Source organism: Phragmites australis, chromosome 2 (assembly GCF_958298935.1).
Source record: "Phragmites australis chromosome 2, lpPhrAust1.1, whole genome shotgun sequence".
In the NCBI taxonomy this organism is placed as follows: domain Eukaryota; kingdom Viridiplantae; phylum Streptophyta; class Magnoliopsida; order Poales; family Poaceae; genus Phragmites; species Phragmites australis.
This window is the reverse complement of record NC_084922.1, coordinates 13,208,483-13,229,671: the sequence shown is the minus strand read 5'-3', so window position 1 is coordinate 13,229,671 and position 21,189 is coordinate 13,208,483. Positions and strand designations below refer to the sequence as shown.

At 42.1% G+C, this 21,189-nt stretch overlaps 1 protein-coding gene and 1 pseudogene across 1 annotated transcript; one reads left to right on the top strand and one right to left on the bottom strand.

Annotated features, from left to right (window-relative positions):
• The first annotated feature begins 7,201 nt into the window (after positions 1-7,201).
• LOC133900138 (probable glycerol-3-phosphate acyltransferase 3) lies at positions 7,202-10,848 on the top strand. Its single transcript, XM_062341278.1, has 2 exons — positions 7,202-8,028; positions 9,766-10,848. The coding sequence occupies exons 1-2, from the start codon at positions 7,315-7,317 to the stop codon at positions 10,654-10,656; spliced, it is 1,605 nt and encodes a 534-aa protein (XP_062197262.1). The 5' UTR covers positions 7,202-7,314; the 3' UTR covers positions 10,657-10,848.
• A 1,361-nt stretch (positions 10,849-12,209) lies between these two features.
• On the bottom strand, positions 12,210-20,500 carry LOC133903000 (putative pentatricopeptide repeat-containing protein At1g56570; annotated as a pseudogene).
• Positions 20,501-21,189: the final 689 nt, after the last annotated feature.

The following is a 21,189-nucleotide window of genomic DNA, read 5'->3' as shown; positions in this document are numbered from 1 at the left end:
GTGTGGCCATGGAGGGGACTAGAACTTCAAGGGTCAGTTGCGATGGAGAGGACGATGAATCTGAGGTGGCGGATCTAGTGGCGTTGGAGGTGGTCAGCGAAGTCATCATGACATAGAGCCATTGGCAGGGGGATTCCAAGGGCGGCAATAATGCGGGCACACATCGGCAGTTAGCACAACCATCAGCACGAGGCGGTGGGCATGGCACGTCGAAGGTGCTACCGATGTGCTGTGCGACTCCCCATTGCCATTGGCGGTGTACTCGAGGGCCGATCCAGAGTCCCTAGTGCCGAAGGTAAAAGTTGGAGAAAGGGGATCCGGTCCGGCGGCAGAAAAGGAGAAAACTGCAGACATTGAGGACAGAGTGTTGTCGCTAGGCAGATAGGAAGCGTCCTATGCAACCAGTGGTGGAGCCATGCGGTCACCACTTCTGGTTCGTCAAGAGGTGCAGCACCAGGGGTCACAACAGTGTCTGAGGAGGGTGCCGTCATCGACGGAGGCACACCGACGCGGTGACCATGATGACGGTGAGACATGCGATGATGGTGAGGTAGTTAATGCAGTGCACGATGTCGCAGAATGAGATCACGCAGAGGATGATCACGTCAGCGGGTCATGTTGTGAGGTAAGACGAGGAGAACAATCATCGCAAGCGACATCGGGATTGAAGGTATGTCCAAATTGTCCATCGCTTACCCTTGATGCTTCATCCTTCTCTATTCGTCGCTTGGTTCTTCTATGTTGTGTGGCTATTGCGCTCTAACTAGAGGCAACATGCGGATAACATGTTGAACTCGAAATGAATAGTAGATAGGAAATGAGTTTCTTGTTTCCATTCATTGATGTTCATACATATTTGTATAGGATGGAGGGGTGTCCATGGGCGGTTTGACTGTGAATAGATCAACTGCAACAACAAAAAATTGCAAAATAGGTGTCTGTTAGAAAAAATTGTAGAACTAGGTTACTGTCGTCTACTATCACTCGGCTCGACTAGGCCCATTATCCGTTGGCAGGATGCTAGCGGCCGAACATCCAATTCGGCCAGATGCTTTATTATCGTCTGATTAGAAAAGCTTGAGTCGTTGATGTTAAGCTTTTGAGCAGACACCAAACTATATGTTCATAAAATGTTGTTTATTATTTAGCACATACAATATTTTACAAGGCTCAGTCTCGTTGTTTATTGGTCACTAATTAAATACTTTTTAAAGTTTTTCAACAAAGTATGGTTTGCCACACCTTTTGTAATGAACAAACGCACCTACCCCCTCCTCTGTATCTCAACTCCCCCTCGTCTCTCTCTAACATTTGATGCAAAGCCACCCCTGCTCTCTTCCTCTCTCTCTCTCACACACACTTTTTTCTATGCTACATATTGCCCGTGCCCAATCGATGGTGTTGACGAGGGCCCCTCAACCTTCAAGGTGAAACAGTGAGGTCCCATGGTTCGGTAGGGAGGTGGCGGCGTCCATCGGTCTTGCAATCTTGGATTTGTTTCATCAGCAACAGGCGCCTTGCAAGCAACAATGTCGAATTTTAGAGTTGCATGTTGGATTTGGAGCTACAACATGTGATTTTGGGGATGTTGTATTTTTCGATGTTGCATCAACCTATTTAAGATGTTGTGAGTAATGTTTTTTTTATATTGCAATATGTGATTTTGGATATTGCAATTGATGATTTCGGATGTAGCTGTTGGGTAACAGGAAGGCTATGCTAACCTAAAACAAAACTTTTCTACCATATTTACCCAAGAAATCATGCTAGTAGGAGATCATAGAACATTACCGCTCGACGCGCAGTGCAGCGGAAGAAGAGTTGGAGTAGACCGATCCAACGTCGTGTGTGTCAAACTCCTCGAGCAGCTTCTTGATCAGATCCACGACCAGCCCCATGCAAATGGTCACGCTCCTCGACCAACTTCGAGTAGGTTATCGTGCTCCTCGACCAACTCCGAGTAGGTGGTCGTGCTCCTCGACCAACTCAAAGCAAGTGATCGTGCTCCTCGACCAACTCCGAGTAGGTAGTCGTGCTCCTTGACTAACTCCAAACAGGTCGCGTTCAACTCACCGAGAAGATCAGCGCCACAATAGCAGCAATGCCTCTACGGTATCCACACGTACTGGGTAGAAACATCGAGTGCCGATGTGCTAGCACCGCACGTGCTGCTAGGGTTTTGGGAGATCGTGTGGAAGGCTGCGGCTAGGGTTTCGGAGTGGCTCAACCTCAACACGCCCTACCCACACCTCTCTTTATATAGAGCTCACCAATGGGCTTCCACGTTGGAAGCCCTTTAGGACTCTTAACTTCTCATGGATCACAATCCAATCAAAACCCATATACAAATCCAATTTGCATGTTTTGTTCCAATCCATTAAGTGTGTGAACCGTTAGGTTCATGTACAAACGGCTACAACTAGGAAACCCTTTCAAACCGAAATCAATAGCGGTCCCTAGCAGGACATGTTGACTCCCGAGTATACATAAAACATCATATCGACTGAACCTTGAATACACATGCACCGACCCCTTCGCCTCACGATACTAGTCAAGCTCTAGGCGAGATACGTGCCACCATTGTGATAGCTCGACTATTCACTCGATCAAGTAGTGGGTTCATCATGATTAACTCTTTAATGGGCTCAGAGATATCTCTCCCGTTATCAAGGAGGGGCAAATTCCATCTTGATCGTTCACACCTCGCGACATGTTTAATGACAAACTCGAAAACTACCTTTATGACTACCCAGTTATAGGATAGCATTTGGTAATCTCAAAGTATGCCACTACACATTCTAGGAATTAATGACGATCTGAGGTCTAAGGATCCTGCAGGTATACCATTTGAGATAACAGCTGATGGCACATCATCATAAATAACAATCCCAGCAGTATCTCAAGGTGGGTCTATCCAACATCATGTTCTCTAACATAAATATCCACATTATTGACCTGATATCTCTATACCTATGATTCATGAAACGTGATCATCAATCAATACATGTGCTGGTCTTATATATCATCACAATGATATACTACCAGGGATCGACTAAGAATAACATCATGATATAAACAATAGTAACTTTGGATGTGGCAGTTGTTTAGGGTAGCTGATGTTGTATTTAGGGATGGGAAACTCGATTTTATAGATCTTGGACATTTTTCATGCTATTTTTTTAGTGAGATTAGTCAAGGAGTCGATCTTATTTAAGATCCATTGCACGAGCTCAAGGTCGAGTGTCCCCATGGGGTTTCACCTAAAAATATATTGTGCAACATGGAGTGATGTTATGGTGGGAATTTTCTCCTGAAATCGGATGCATGCAACAAACTATTTTAGTGCATGTTTTTTCAATGTTACAAACATTGACTTTTGATGTTACATATGTTATTTTTTGATGTTAGAATGGACCGTTGAAGCGTCTGATGGATCGGATGTCCGAGTGCTAGTAGCTCTCATATAAAGAATTATTCAAGGAAGTACAAGGAAGTGAAAAATCTGCTTGTGTTTCATTCCCAATTTTTTAGAGGAGTGTTTCATTCCCGTTTGGAGCCAGATCATTGGTAATGAATACCCGTACTATTTCTATTCCATGTGTAGGACCGAAAGTGCCGACTAGAGGGGGGAGTGAATAGGCACCTCAACAATTTCTTATAAAATAGATGACCTTCTCCTATTTTTAAGCACCTAACACACCTTAAACCTTGAGCGGAAGCAAAATACTCAGAGAGACAAAGCAAGATGGAAATTCTTAAGACAATATAACTCCACGGATGGAATATGAATTATAGGTTCCATTTAAAACCATTCTATATGTCTTTGTGTCCAAAAGCTAGCGACTTTGAAGATGAACGAAACAGAGACAAGATCACTGGGCAAGTAAACTCTCTAGGATGATGGTCTAGAGGCAAGAGAATTCAAGACCCCATCATATATGCATGTGTATGTGAATTCTATGCCCTAGAATCAACAAAAACAACTTCCGAGGTGTTGAAATTTCAGCTCAAAGAGAAAAACGAAAATCAACAACAAAATACCAAAAACTTGCAAACTTGCAAGGGAACCAATAGAAGGAAACTAGAAGGAGGAGAATTCAAGCATATACAAAAACTTAAACTTCATTACTCAAACAGGTCAACCCTATTATGCAGATTACAAAGATTTATCTCTTAAAACTCTCAACTATTATATAGGCTAAGCACTCATCTCTCCCTTTCCGCTAAAACCCTAGCACAAAGCCCTCATATGGATGGCTCAAAGAGGGCTCTTCCCAATCAGCCATATCCCTCTATTTATAGCCAAGGAAACTTGACCCCCAAATTTCCTTAGCTGTTCCCAAAATATCCCTCTCTTATAGTACATTTCTACCTACCACAGGGGGTATTTTGGTCCATTTTCTCCTCCATCCATCGGATAATTATGGCACCTTCATGACTTAGCTTCGTCTCGACGCAAGTTTCGTGATGATGCCACGTGCACATCCACCCGCGGTTTTGTGGCCAAACTAGGAAACTGACTCACACGCTTCTTAAGGCGTAACTCACAGCTGTTTGCTTTGAGCTCAAGCAAGTTTTCCGATGTTGACGCGTGTCCTCCGTCTTACGATCTTGATAGCCGACAAGTCTCTCCCGCTCTCGATCCTTTGGGCTGTATTGTCAGTTGCACCGGCATCCCCTTGCTTGACTTTGTCAACACGCCGCCTTCATCAACCTTCATCTCTTGCCTTGCTTGACCTCCATGTGTATTGCTAGGATTATCCTTGACTCCGTCCAGCCTCCTTGATCGTCCGGCACCAAGCACCTCGCTTAGCCCCGATCACCTGCGTTGATCGCCAAGTTGCATCCATCAATTGCATACTATGACACCGACAAACATGCATCTCCAGAACCATATAACATCATCACATGTTAGTCCAAATCGAAATCAAATTAAAAAATATTATACGTAACAAAAAAGTGAACACCCGATGGTCCGACGTTCACACCAGTGCAACATCAGATCATCTGATGAGTACAACTCCACTGGAATCCGGTTTGCATTCCTCTCTAGAAAAATTAGTCTGGTGATCATAAAATCCCAGCACCGGATAATCCAGTGAACACCTCAACATTTTCCTCAAAACTGAAAGGCTCTGGCGATACTCTTCGGTGTTCACACTCCCATCACCGGACCATCCTATTTGTACATCATTACTGAAATTTAGTTTTTCAACCTCTCTGGAAATCTTTATCCGGTGAAGCCTCCGGTACTCAACATTGCACACACCAGACCATCCGGTGGGTTCAAAAACCCTCACACCAAACTATGCAGTTAGTGTAAGCTTCCTGCACCGAGACAACGATACAAACTTCAATTCTTTTCAACTTTAGTTAGCTATAAACAAGATCACACACAAATAAGCTCATACAAACCAAAATCATCTTAAATCCAATGTTGTCAATAACTCATCATACGCAAACCAAGGCATATTTCAATTTGGTTTCTCAATCTTCCCCTTGATGAGTGCATTGACAACCCTCAAAGCATAGATTTTGGATTGAATAAATCACAAACTCAGTAAAGAGCAAGAACATGTCACTTGTCATTAGAAGATTGCAAAAGCTTGAAGAGAAAAAGGAGACAATCCAAAAAAAAAAGCAAATAAAAATGCAAAAAAGCAAAAGATGCTCTCCCTATGCTCCCCTTGATGAATGCACATGTTTTATTTGCAAGTTTTTCATTCATTGTGCAAGATTTTTGTTGATTCACATTTTCTCCCGTTTGAGACTTGCTTTCATGATTTCTCCCCCCCTTGGCAATGCAAACATCAAGGTCAAAAGGACTATACAATGCATGAATATGCAATCGTAATAAGCTTTCACAAGTATACCACAAAATATTTGCAAGAGCTAGAAATGACAAAGGGCCGTGAAAAGTAGAAGGTGGAGCTTACAATCGTATAGAGGCTCAAAAAGAGATAGTGACACAAGGACATAAAATTTTACAAGCTAAACCCGAAGAATTGGTTGGCACATTGAAATTCACATAGCTGAATCATGTCTCGATGGGGTCAAAAACCCTCACAATAGACTATTCGGTTAGTGTAAGCTTTCTGCATCGAGACAACGATACAAGCTTTAATTTTTTCCGACTTTGGTTAACTATAAACAAGATCACGCACAAACAAGCTCATGCCAACCAAAATCATCTCAAATCTAACGTTGTCAATGACTCATCATACGCAAACCAAAGCATAACTTAGTTTCTCACCATGTTTAAGTATGCAATTAAGGAAAAAACATCAGGAATATTAACATGCTCTTGGACAATCTTCAGGGAAAGCAGGAAAAGAAAATGAGCGCTGGGAACACCCTGATCTCCATGAATGTTTGACGATCAAGACTATGCAGAAAAGTAAGCTTTTAACTCAGCATAAAAGATCAAGTTACTCTATGAACCGATGAAACAAAAAGCAAATAGCAAGATAATATCCGATCGGCACCGGGCAGATGAGTACCTGGATCCTTCTAGCTTTTAGGTGAGAAGTCGTTCTCAGCTAGGTTTCTTCCAGGGTTGAACAAAGAACAGATCAAACCTGCACTTAATATATTACATTTCCATTTCTGACACCCTCACCTAAAATATTGCCAGAATGAGGACATGCATTGACCACTGTTAGAAATTACTTGTTCCGTTTTTCACTGTTGTGGTTAATGGTTGAAGTACTATTATTTCTGCTTCTTCAGAGAAAAGTGTGGTTTGGCTAGAACAACACTAGGTTTGTATATCAAATCCCAGAAATAACAAATAGACCGATCCATGCACCACAGATATGGGCTTAGACATACAACGAACGACTTAATGAGTTCTAAAAGGACCGTAAAAAACTTTACACGGCATTGGCTGAATGTTCTGTGACTTGGGTAGAGTAAAATTTTTGGTCAACTGCTGGCCACTTTCTCTTATCCTAGACATAGTATTTGGTAAACTGGGATACATAACTATATGTTTACCATCCTTAGCAAATCAACGCCCTTAACTGATCAGTAAGGCTTAAGTAACCCTCTTTCATTTTTACAGAGTGCTGCAAAGCAACAGAGTTAAGAGTAGCATGTCAAACTAGTTGACAAAGTAAAAAGTTGTGGGCTTATTTGGTATCACAACTGAGTTTTCTTGTAACAATTGTATATGATCATTTCATCTAGCTATAAGCTTTAGCGGCATATATATAGATAGATGAGGCTGCATTACAGTTGCACCTTGCAACCTAAGGCTTCTAAAGAACTAGATTGAACTAGAAGAATTCCTTGAGGGTCTAAGTGCACACATATATGGCATCCAAACCACTCTCCAAATCCTTCCTCGCCTTCTACCGATTTGCTCGCCGGAGGCTAGGGATTCCACCAGGCCACCACCATCACCGTCGAAGCACGAGCGGGATACCTACATGTCCTAACATCATCCAGAGGTGCCCACTACCCTCACAAGATGATGACCACCTTCAAAATCAAGATCTAATCCTAGATATTGATGGACTACTGAGGTCTTCATCTACCTTCCCTTACTTCATGCTTGTTGCAATAGAGGCAGGTAGTTTCCTTAGAGGTCTCATCCTATTATGCCTCTACCCTTTGCTATGTTGCTTGACACAAGAAGTACAATCGATGGTCATGGTCATGGTGTGCTTCTTGGGGTTAAGGGAGGAAAAGGTGATGCGGGTCACGAGGGCGATGTTGCCAAAGCATTTCCTAGAGGATGTAGGGAGGGAAGGGCTTGAGGTTGTGAGAGGGTACAAGAGGGTGATAGGATTGAGTAGGATTATCCCTAGGGTTATGTTGGAAGCTTTCCTGAAGGAGTATGTAGGGTTGGAAACGGTGATGGGGAGAGAGGTGAAGACGGTGAGAGGGCGCTATGTTGGTCTGTTGGAAAAGGAGAGTGAAGGAAGGTTGGGGTTTGCAAAGCTCGATGGAACAGAGATGGTAGGGTTTGGAAGTAGCTCAAGCTTTTCTGATCATGATCATCACCAGCTCTTCTCTTGCTGCAAGGTAAGATGCTATGAATCGATGAGATTTATCCATGTTTTTGCTTATTGAATCAATTATAGTGAACAACTCCTGATATATATGCCACGAGTGGTACTGCATCCATGTCATTCTCCCTTTTTTGCTTGTTCTTTTTTCCTTTCTTTTTCTGGTTCTTCCATCCGATGGATTTTATTGCAGTTTTGAGCCAATTAATTCTTTTTTGTGTTAATTGAGCAAAGCTTTGATATGATCATAAAGTGGTCATACCATGATTGTGCTCATAAGCTGATAAGGTGTTCAGTAGTTGATATTACCTGATGCATGTATGCACGATGCAGTGTCCATACCGTCACGCAGATATCAATCATGGTACCATGTCAACGCAAGCATATATAGAATGAAATCAGTTCTAAATAAGTTAGTAACTTGTAGTAATACAAATGCTCGTAGGGCTATGAACATACATCCATGAGCACACATTATACATTTTTTTTTGCGAGGAGTGCATATCATCCTCAAGGGAACATATTTGCATGATTTATATGCAATTGGAAAGCTCGAACTGAAGGGACTTAACTAGCTTACCATAAGGACAATCAGTCATGCACAAGAAATAATATAATAGAACCAAAGGTTAGTCATTCACATCTACGGGCTCAAAGCCACGTACCTTACATCTTAGTGTAGTACTTTATCCTTGTTTAAGCATCACTTTCGAATATATGTTAGATCAAGAGATATATATGTATCACTGCACTACTTACCTTTCTTGATTCAACGTAGCTAACCACCGCCATCATTTACGTGACATCTTACTTAAACAAGTTAGATGTGCATTTTTGTACCACTGGTGGTGGTAGTTGAAGGCCCCATAAAATCCAATAAAAAAATTATTCACTAGTATAATGAGTGGATCATGTGTGTGTGTGTGTGTGAATAATTGTTTTTGTACCACTGTGTGTGTGTGTAATAGCCTAATGCAGTTCTTTCTACCGCAAGCTTAAGACCAGACCAGGAAAAGAAGACATGATGCGGCACAACGAAGTTATTTGATAACTTGATAAGACCCACATGACCACATGATCCCAGTAACTTAGAATCGACTTCCCTGCTCAAAAGGAAAACTATATCATTAGCTATATGTGTTTCATGCCACTGAATACTTTATCAATATCATTAATTATATTCTAACCAGGTAGTGTATGGCATGTATGAGAAATATGTTCGCAGAAGGGAAAAATTATATTCAAATTCTGGGGGTACGATTTGAAGATTTTTCATACTTAATGACTGATTTATGCTCTCCTGAGAACAGATTATAAAACAGCTAGTAAGGCCTCTTTTGGATTGCAAGATTTTTTTTTTCAAATCCTGCGTTTTTTCTGTAAAATTGAATTGATTCTTGTAGAATTCCTGCGTTCCAAATGAGCCCTAAGAAGAGTTAAAGAGCTGCTGCTTGCTACAGAAACATTATTGAGTAACCACGGATGCTTTAGAATCAAAATAATCTTCTTTTACAAAGCACGGAGTATGCATCTCCTATAGTTAGTGATGGTCTTGAACAACTTTCAAGTCTAGAGATTCAATTAAAAAAATTGTACTTCATCAAAATCTGTAAATACTATAAATAGGGAGTCTTATGACCTTCAAGCCGTGTTTCATTCTACTTTAGTCACAAGCTATTTACAGGACTTTTACAAATCCAGCTTATAAGCATTGGGGCGGGAAATCTAATCTAGCTTTGCTTCTCATTTGCAGGACGTCTACATGGTAACTCCAGAACAAAAGAGAAAATGGTCACCCTTGCCAAGAGACCAGTACCCAAGGCCTTTGGTCTTCCATGATGGAAGGCTGGCCTTCAGGCCTACCCCTCAAGCCACCCTAGCCATGTTCATGTGGCTCCCGTTTGCCCTTCTCCTCACCATGCTCCGAACACTCGTCTTTGTGAACCTTCCTTATTCTATCTCCGTCCCTATTGGATCCGTCACTGGAGTCACAACCCGGGTCATCTACTCCGCCGCTGGTCAGGCAAGCTCTGAAAAACTTGCCCAACCCAAGCCCCTGGGCCGCGTGTATGTGTGCAACCACCGCACGCTCCTCGACCCGGTTTACATCTCGGCAATGCTGAACAAGCAGGTATCAGCCGTGACATACAGTGTGAGCCGTGTCAGCGAGCTCCTGTCTCCAATCCGGACCATCCGGCTGACCCGGAACCGGGACGAGGACCGGAGGAGGATGGAGCAGTCGCTGCGGCAGGGGGACCTGGTGGTTTGCCCCGAGGGCACCACGTGCAGGGAGCCGTACCTGCTCCGGTTCAGCCCGCTGTTCGTCGAGCTCGTCGACGAGGTCTACCCGGTGGCCCTGGCGAACTGGTCCAACATGTTCTACGGCACGTCTACCGGCAAGCACAAGTATCTGGACCACTTCTACTACTTCATGAACCCGCACCCGGCGTACGTCGTCGAGTTCATGGACAAGATGCCAACTCGTGTGGTGATCGACGGCAGGAGATGCGAGAGCTACGAGGTGGCAAACATGGTGCAGGGTGAGATTGGTACGGTTCTTGGGTTTGAACTCACTAAACTAACTCGCAAGGACAAGTACCAGATTCTGGCAGGAAATGAAGGGGTTGTGGATGCAAAGCAGTAACGTGTGTCAGTAGTGTAAGATGTGCATATATCGCAGTGTGGGCACCTGTATGGTAGTTAAAACAACTTTAATTTCTAGCTGGATTTCTTGATCTATTATTTAGAAAGGTTATATATGCACCCTATCGCGTGTCAGCAGGTCTGTTTATCATGTATAACAATGAGATTTATTATAGGTTGCTTAAATTCTGTACATGTGTATTTCTTTTAGCTTGCAGCCTGCGTTTTGATTCATCGGTGAAAACTATTTGTAATTTCGTTACTGTCTGGTAATAAAATTCGGGGAGACCACGCTCTGGAATGTGCATAACGTTAGTTTATCTGCTAATATGTATTTGGAGTGACATAGCTACTTTTTTTTTAGGTAATTAAGAAAACTTATATATAACAGGAGCATATGCTACTCTTAGTGTTATGTATGTATTGCACCGCTCTTGCATAATAATGTCTAAAAAGTGCTGCTGTTTCTATGTGTGTCAAGCACCTAACTTAGAAGAAGATAGTAACAGATCGAGGTCATTCTAACAGCCAAAAAGAGCATTGCATCATGGATAACATTACTTTTCTATGCATAAAATGGAACTTTAAACACAAAATTTTCATTCTTACTGAATAACTCCTCATTTGAGAATGTGCAGCAATGGAGCGAGTGACAATGCATTGCAGCCACTTCTTCCTCTTTGATTACCAAAACAATCACTGGTAGCACACTGCAAACCAGAAATAAAACTGAATAAAACCAGTCTTCCACATGAACAAAGTAGAACAACTACTTGAAATTGAAAGTAAGTACAAGGGATCTCATGAATGTGCAGGTATTCAACTGCAAACTATAAATGACAAGCTGATAAACAGATATCCAACTAAACCGTCATTCTCTAGGTTGATATTAGTACATGACATCACATTACATGAAAGTCAAGTTTATTCATATTTTTTAGGGACACACAAACAACTTAATCGATAACAATGCCGACATAATATCAGCAAAACTTAACAACTATAAAAGAATCAGACAAACCCAATGAAGTGAACCAGAAAGGATGCGATTGAAAAGATATGAGCATCAAGATGTTTTACCACTCGTTTACAGTAGAGTAAACCCCTACTGCGGTAAGATGCTTTACAACTCTTCCCATCAACAATACATATGTTGACTACTTGATAGTGCAGTCATGAGTATAGTTACAGAAATATAACAGCAAGTGATGAAATATACTTATATAATACATATTTCTTCAGCCTGTGAATTTTCAGATATTTAATGCCTTACAAAGCTAGTAAACTTCATGCCAGCATTAGCAATCACAAAGAAACATGTCCATCAGATCAACAAAGAAATGTAGGGGTAGTTGAAAGCACATACATGTACAAATACGCAGCCCATGACAATTTACTTATGGTTACTTGTTGCTCCTACCTCTGTTAAATTTTCTTTAAATTGTATATGCAATTTGTTTAGTTCTGGATAGGTACATCAAAACTCAAACCTCCAGCGTCAATTGCTGCAACATTTGACTTTAAGAATAGATGAACCATTTATAAACAAATAAATCATGCAACCACGGAAATATTGTCAACAAAATCATTTCCAGCTTCATACATATGTCGAACCAAGATCTGCAATACCCCATCTGCCAAACTAACTTGAGGGCTGCTACTGTCAGCTGTGCTAAAGCTATACATCTTACTTGTTACCTCTATCCAACTCATCCCAACCTCCTTACTACTTCATGTGCCTCTCAACAACCTCCTTGCCACAGCGTACTCACCCCATTTGCTATCTGCAGCATATATGTTTGCAAGGAGGACATAAGTCTTCACCGAATCCTCTCAATGATTTTCCTTGCAGCTAGTCTACCCAGCTCTACATTTTTGTGCATCTTGCAAGGACCAAGCAATACTTCACGGACAGATTCATCAGGAGCAAATGGCATTGCATCAATGAGATCAAAAGCTTCTCTCAACCTCCTTGCACGAGCAAGAAGATTGGTGATGCAACCATATATCTCCTTGTTAGGTTGCATATTATACTTAAATATCATTATCTGAAAAGGTTCCATCCTTCATCTACTAAACCAGCATGGCTGCAAGCACTAATTAGGCCCATGAACACCACATGGTCTGGATGAACCACTACTACACAACACTACTACACAGGCGGGTGGAAACACCTTTTCACAGGCGTTTAGCGCACCTACCTGCGACCAAAGGCCTGTGAAAATGAACGATTTCCACAGACGCAAAATAGGCCGCCTGTGGAAATCCATTTTCACAGGCGGCCCACTTTATGTGCCGCCTATAGATATGAAGATTTCCATAGGCGGTTCTCTTACGGAACCGCATGTGGTATGTATTTCTTTCAAAAGGAAATAATGAGCATACAGATTTCACACAGATTTCAACAAATTTCAATACAGATTTCAATATCACAGATTTCAATAGCATCATAGATTTTAATATTTAACACAAGTACAATAATATTCACAACATCACAAGTCTTTCCTCTCCCACTCACAAAGCCTCGGATGGCTAGCTAATTCACCTCCGGGATCAAAGAATATGCCACTCTTGTGATGACTTCGTGCAAAATAAACCGGCACATGTCACGTTGGACATTTTGAATATCTTTGTCTGTGAGAGATTGGTCGGTACATTGGATCATTCGTGCTTGGATTGAAAATACAACTAAAATTAAAACACTCCTGACAACGGAAACATAACTAAATAAGAATGTGCAGGCGTAATGATGACTTACGTCCTCAGGGTTCGTTGTGTACCTTCTGTTTACCCTAAGAAACTCGCAAACATAATATCCACAAAGAACGCTATTGAAACCTTGTTTGTGGCACTTCAAATAAAAACATGCTTCTATTCGTTAGTTCAATAAGACTCTTCGTCATAAATAGCGAGATACAAGCATTACAAGTGTGTTATTACCGGAAAGTGTGTACGGACCGCCATCGCATCCGGTTTGGCCGTATCGTGTATCCCACCTTTCGTTACGTACCACTTGTAGGCCCTATTCGAATGCCAATAATTAATTATCAATTCATAAATGATTTATAAGAATTTTATGTATGGGTATTTCTTTTACCTTTGTATAATGTCAATGAAATCTTGATAGGATTTTTGTTGGAAATCGGCTGAGTTAAGGACCACGAGTCTGCTTGACTTCGGCATCAGCATTATACAAATATAGTGGCTGCTACATGAATACTTATGTTAGATTCTTGATCGATCAACTAAGTTGAATACTTATGTTAGGTTCATAACGTATCACACTTACTTAAAGTTGTAGGGAGCCAAGATGCAGTCCTTGACCTGCATTTCTAGCATAGCCCTTCCTATGTAGGCTGACATTTCGAGCCTTTTTGATATGGTCAAGTCTTTTTGGACCCTTGCTTTATCCTTTTTACTCTTCCCCTTAATCTGGGGGTCATCATTCCTCAAGTTCACGATCATGTTGGGTTGGGAAATTCGTTGCGGATTAATGAATCCGACGGGCCTCTTCAACTTTTTCGCATCGTTAAATTGCATCCTATAGAACAAGTCACTAGTCATTAGCTTCTATAGCATACATTGGTAGATATATGAACGTAGGGGTAGATTATAGTCACTTACAAGCACCACACACTTATGAGATTGATGTCGAGTTTTTCGCGGCGGAACAAAGCGTGCATGTCCTTAAAATCCAACATGAGAAAGGAGTCTCCGCTTAGATAAACGTTAGCGGGGACAGAAGCAGTGATTACGGAGAACCCCACGCGACATGCCCGCATGTACCATTCGTGGAATTTCCTCATCTTCCATGGACCTTTTTGGAGTTGAAACGACGACAGAAATGACTTGCCATCCTCATATTTCTCAGGAACATCCGGTGTAGGCAAGAAATCCATCTGAGGGGTACTTAATGTTTTGCCAGTCCTTCCAGTAGGGCAAATACTTAAAGAAAATCAGCATCTTCTTCCACAGTGTGCTGGTCGGCGTCTCACTTTTCTTCCTCTTTTTACCCTTCGGTGGCTTCCCGAAAACAACCTTGATGCTACTGACCATTTGAAACACTAGTGTCCCGCTGCGAGGTTTCGGGCCAGTATCTTCCTCAACCGTGTTGTCAAAATATTTCTTCATCTTGCAGTATCTGTGAGTTCTGAGTAAGAACCGTTGGTGTCGTGTGTACACTACCTTTTGTGACTACGGAAAAAAAGGGCGGGATAATCATCCTTGCTTCCCTTTAACCTATCCCGATAGGAAAAAAAGGGCAGGATAATCATTGATGGTAACAAAAATCATGGCTTTCAGCGTGAAGTACTTTCGTCGGAACTCATCCCACACCCGAACCCCCTCGTTCCACACTTTCGTCATATCTTCCATCAATGGTTCCAGAAACACATCTATATCGTTGCTAGGTTGTTTCGGTCCTTGGATAAGAATGGATAGTATAAGGTACTTCCGCTTCATGTATAGCCATGGAGGAAGATTGTAGATGGCCAGGACCACTGGCCAAGTGCTATGTGAGATGCTCATGTCACCGAAAGGATTCATTCCGTCGGTACTCAATGCGAACCTTACATTCCTTGGTTCTTCAACGAACTCTGGATACATGGCATCGAACTTTCTCCATTGCCTAGCATCATCGGGGTGTCAAAGCTTAGTTCCATCCTTCTTGTGCTTATCGAAATGCCAACGCATCAGTTCAGAGTCCCTAGGGTTCGAGTACAAACGCTGCAAGCAGGAGATCACTGGTAGGTACTACATCACCATCGCGGGACTTCTTCTCTTCTTCTCTGCGTTGAAAGAAGTGTCTAGATCGTCACGACCAGCATTACTCTTCTTCTTCTTCGCGTTGGCGGAAGCATCTTCGTCCTCACAATCATCATTCCTCTTGTACCGACCCTCATTGCACACTGGACATCTATCCAAGGCTTCGTACTCTTTAGGGTAGAAGATACAGTGGTTCGGACACGCGTGTATTTTATGCACATTCAATGACAACGGGCAGATAAGCTTCTTCGCTTGATAAGTGGTGGTGGGCAAGGAGTTAGACTTCGGAAGCATGTTTGCCAAGAGACTCAACAGATCCGAGAAACTCTTGTCGGATCATCCATTGCTGGCCTTCAACCTTAGAAGTTGAAGCACCGAATGGAACACCGTAAACTCCTTACCACAGCCCTTCGATTCCTCATACAAAAGTTCCTTCGATACCTTCTGTAACACCTCGAGATTATCTAAACCTCTCGTGTCCCTTAAAACATGCGGTTCTGCGTGGCGCAACATTTCCTCCAGATCAAAATCAACATCATCATCCAGATCAAAATCAGCATCATCATCTATCATAACATCAGTGTCGCCTTCGACTGCTCTCTCATCATCACCATCCACTTGATCAGCAGTGATGTCCTCGTTTGGTTTGCTTGTACGTTGTTCGCCGTGATTGGACCAATATTTGTAATCCTCAACAAAACCTCTCAAGATCAAGTGTGATTGGATTATGCTTGATTTGTCCCATAATTTCTGATTCTTGCAGTCAGAACATGGACAGTATATTTCCTTTATCTTCTTAGTTAAAACGTCCTTCTCGGTGGCTCCAATAAAAGCAGAGAGTCCTTTGATATATATTTCTTCGTATCTTGGTGTATCATACATCCATGCTCTGTCCATCTTTAACTGCAACCACAAAATTAGATACATCAATTAATTAATTTGAAAATCAGAATTAAAAAGATTTTTTTAAAAAAGGAAAAAATCGGCTTGTTATGATTATAATATGTCTACGCAATTGAATCTACATTGATGTAAATTTATGGTTCAAAATAATGTGAATTCATTACTCTCTCTCCCCTCTCCCTCTCCCTCTCCCTAGAGATCTAGATCTAGAGAAAAAAATCTCCATTCATGATGAAACCTCCTAAGGCTAAAAAACATTAAATTCTAGCTACATTTTAAATATAATGCTAGAAATCATGTGAATCTACACAATTAAATCAATATTGCAACAAATTTAAGCTAATTTGATGATTTAAATGGCAAGAACCATGAACATCTCTAGATCACATTTAAATCCTAATTTAGCCTTAAATCTAAATCTAAATCTCAAAAAAATACAAGCTAGGGATGAGATACACATATCTTATTTGGCTCCTCCAAGAAATTCAAAAATAAAACATTCCCCCATATTTTCCAAATCCGTCACCACTTGAGCTGCTCTACTGTTCGGACAACAGTAGAGCCTGTCTGAATGCTTACCGAGACGATGCATTATTTATGGAGCTATTTTCACAGGCGGTTGATATAAGAAACCGCTTGTGAAAACAAATTTTCACAGGCGATTCCTTATGTGAACCGCATGTGAAAATAGCTCAATTTTCACAGGCGATTCATATAAGAAAACACTTATGAAAATAATCCATTTTCACAGGAACCGCCTGTGAAAATGGAGCATTTCGGTAGGCGGTTCCTCATGTGAACCGCCTGGGAAAATAGAGCTATTTTCACAGACGGTTCACATAAGGAACCACCTGTGAAAATTAGTTTTCACATGCAGTTCTCAACCGCACAGGGACGCAGCCACTTTCTCACGTGATTGGTCTTACGAATCCCTGTAGAAATGAAATATAGATGTCTCAAAAAATAGTTTTTTTTATAGTGAACCCCAGCATAGACCATGGAATTGAACAGCTTGATGGTCTCATTCACATACCCATTCATCCCATACCCAGTAATCATCGATGTCCAAGACAATATATCCTTGCAAGTCATCATGTTGAATACCTTCTTAGCATATGACATCATTCACTTGGAGTATATGTCCACAAGGGCATTGCGATTTTTTAGGTCCTCGCAATACTTTCTCCGAAGTACAGCCCCATGGACTTCCTGACCACATCTCAGTGCTGCAAGACCAGCGCATGCTGATGTAATGCTAGCTAGGGTCAAGTAATTTGGCTCAAGATCCATGTCAAGAAGCAGCTGCAAGGCCATTAGAGGATCACGTCAGCTAGATCCAAATGGTATTCCAGGTGACGAAGTTTCTTTCAGGCATTTCATCAAAAAGCCTCCTTGCATCCGATATGCTTGCACAAGTGCAGTACGCGTCGACCAGAGAATTGACAACGGCAAGGTTCGCTACGAGAGCTTTCCTTATAGACAGTACATGAAGCACATGCATGGATTGCAACAGAGCAGGTGAACGGACTCAGCTCAACACCATCCTGCACTGCAGAAACAGCAGATAGTGGCTCATGAAAACAAATTATGTTCTTTACATGAGATTAAACTTGTAAGCTACAGCAAGAACTACATAATCAAGTCTGATACATCTACCTAAGGCCTAAATAACGTAGTCAATGTAGAGGAGCATGGTAAGTGAATACTTTGATTTCACCATCACCAATTGCTATTTGCACTATCAACTTTTAGCTTCATACAAGAAATAATGTAATATTAAGATTGAACATAATGAGCAGCTAGTATTATTGTCGAAATCATAATGTGCATGCCTTTAGCTAAATTTTACAAAATTATAGATGGTTCCCCTGCTATACCCTAGATAATAAAACAATAAAGGCTGCAAAATTCGCTTGCTACGAGAAAAATTTCATACACCAGTTTACTGAAACACAGGATAAGACATGATGAAGAAAAGTAACAGACTTCCAGACATGTCATTTATACAGTATAAGATTAAGAGATATCTTCACCTGAAACATCTTTTGGAACAACTATAGCCCCGTGTTTTCCTATCCCCAACTGGCCTAACCGGCGACCATGGACGTCCACGACGCGGCCGTGCGCCCTCCCCGCAGCGCATCGAACAGCCTCCTCGCGTCCACGAGGCCCTCCCCACGGGCGCGTCGATGAGCGCGTTCACGACGTACGGCGCGCGGTCCACGCCCCACCGGACCGCGATGGCATGTTGCATTAAAGGTGGCCAAGTCGACAGGATTAAATGGACTGGTACTAGGTACAGTTATTTCGGTCGGATTTAGGTAAGACGACTAATTGGTCGGGTTGGTACGGCACGACGGTTTAGGTCGTGTCTGAGCTATAATTATGGCAACTTAAGTCGGTATGACACGGTTCGTTTAATTTTTTATATTTTTTAAAAATCTTATTTATTTTATTTAGATTTAATATTAACATAACTTCGTAGCTTAGTAATAGCGTAACTACCTTGCATATGAGGTGTGCTGTTCTAGGGACAAGATTAAAAGCTCAACACGTAAGCCGACATAGTATGACCATTCGGCTAACAGGCTGGGCCACCCATTTTGTCACCTTTGTGTAGCATCGACGGCCCGCAGCACCCCCCACACACGCTAGACAGCCTGAACTCGTTGGGGCCGGCCCCCGCCGCGGGGACCATGCGCCGGAAGACGTCCAGCCGGAGGTGACGGCCGTTGGAGGCGTAGCCGGAGAGCATGGCCGTCCACGCCACGACGTCCGGCCCGGTCGGGCATTTCGTCGAACACGCCCGCGCCGCTCGTGCACAGCGACTTGATGAGGGTTGTGGCGTGCTTCTGGACTCTGCCTAGCGGAGGCGACAAGTTTTTGTACGTGCAAGTTGCCTCTTGAGTTGGGAGTTGCAACAGAGTTGCTCCCGCGTCCCCATTTTCTGGGGGATTTTTCCCCTCACATTCTCAGGGTACATTTTGTTACACCTTATTATTAGGTTCATGTGTTGCAATAGTTCATAATTGTTAATCCACTATCAAGCTTGTGCCTCTTTTGTTAAATTGCTTACAAATGCATGAATGATATAGTGTTTGTATACTGTAAGCTGTTGTAACACACGTGTAATCAATAATATTATAATAGGAGCTTAGAATTTTTATGAGATAATATAGTTGATTGGATAAAGGACATGCAACACAACACAACGTATCATTGTAACTTGTCCGCACATACATAGATTGCAATTGCAAAATAACATGTTTACCTAAGTTATATTAGCTAAACACTTAAGCACAAAAAATATATTTTTACAAAGAAATGGCTAAGGAAAAAGAACAATCGTTTTATACTGATGTTATATGTTTTGCTAGTTGCTACTAAGAGTCACGTGAGCACTAAATTGGAGATAATAATCAAAGATTAGATACTCTCTTAGGCCTAATAGCATACATGCATGCAATGACAAGTGCACTAATGTCCTAATGTGCCTTTACTACAATGATTAGTAGTGACAACGATGATTAGTAGTGTTATAGAATTGGGCCAAAAAGAAAAGGCAATCACCGAAAGACTTGGTTCACTAAGAGCAGCTAGAAGGAGGCAGGTTACCTGTTGATTCTCGTAGTTTGTCAAGTGTGTTACACTCAAGGTTTGTTTGGATGGTCTAAATCCCGTTGAGATTCTAGTTCATTTCTTGATATTTTTTTGCCCATGGATGTGCTCCCACTTTAAACCCCAGAGACTACTTGGATGCCACACGGGACCAAAAATCCTAGTCCATACCACCTCAATACCAACCTATCCTCGGGGATAAAAAAATGCCTCCCTAGACGAGACGATTTCTCCCCGTCACTCCCTCACTCTCTCACTCTCTATCATTATACTTGCTGTCATCATCTTCAAAATTTTCTAGCCATCGGTGTCGCCTTCATCCATCATGTACAACACGCAGATCACCTTTGGCGACCTCACCTTCTCCTCCGACGTTCTTCTCCTCGCCCTCCGCCGCCTCTAGGCGCTACCACCTTCATGTGTGTCGCCGCTCCACTCCCCTCCCCTTGCAGTCTCTGTTGCTGCCCTTGGCCTCCTCCCCTCGCGGCCTCCAACACTAATGTTGCATCCCTCTCCTTCCACCCTCTTCTTCGTGTTGCGCCAACAGGGATGAGGCGCATAGGCGGTGGAGTAGAGACTATGAAGGTTCTCACCAATTAGTTCTCCAGATCTATTGGTGTAGCGAAAATAGTCCTATTACATCATAATTGTGATTTTAGTGATTAATGATAATATAGTCATTGGGACCAACATGTTTATCAAGAATATATGTTAGTAGATCTCATGGATGTAATACATCAAGAAGCCACCGTAGCCGGGACAAAGTTTAATCAAATTAAAAAAGTTCGAGAAAGATTTGTCTCATTGAATGGTCCGGTACAAAGGAGTTTGCACTCACCAGAGTATTATGTTCAGAGGCTAATAGCCTTACCGGATAGTCCAGTGAATAGGATATGAAACCACTGCAGTGTTTCTAACAAAAGGGGAGAAGGCTGAGGACCTCACGGGATAGTCCGATGATCTGCATTAGGTAACACCAGAGTATTTTCTATGGAGAAGAATGCAAGTGCAGAAGACAAAATATCAACCCATCGGATGGTTCGATGTTTGGTTTGTGCACACCGGATTATAGCACTGGAGCATTTCTTGCAGAGACGACTGTAAGTATTGAAGAATGAAGAACAACCCACCAGAAGGTTCAGTGCTCTGAGGATGAATATACCGGAGTATTTTACACAGAGATGATGCAAAGGCTTCGATTGCTCAAGATAACTCAGTAGAAAGTCCGGTGATAGATTTGAATGTACAC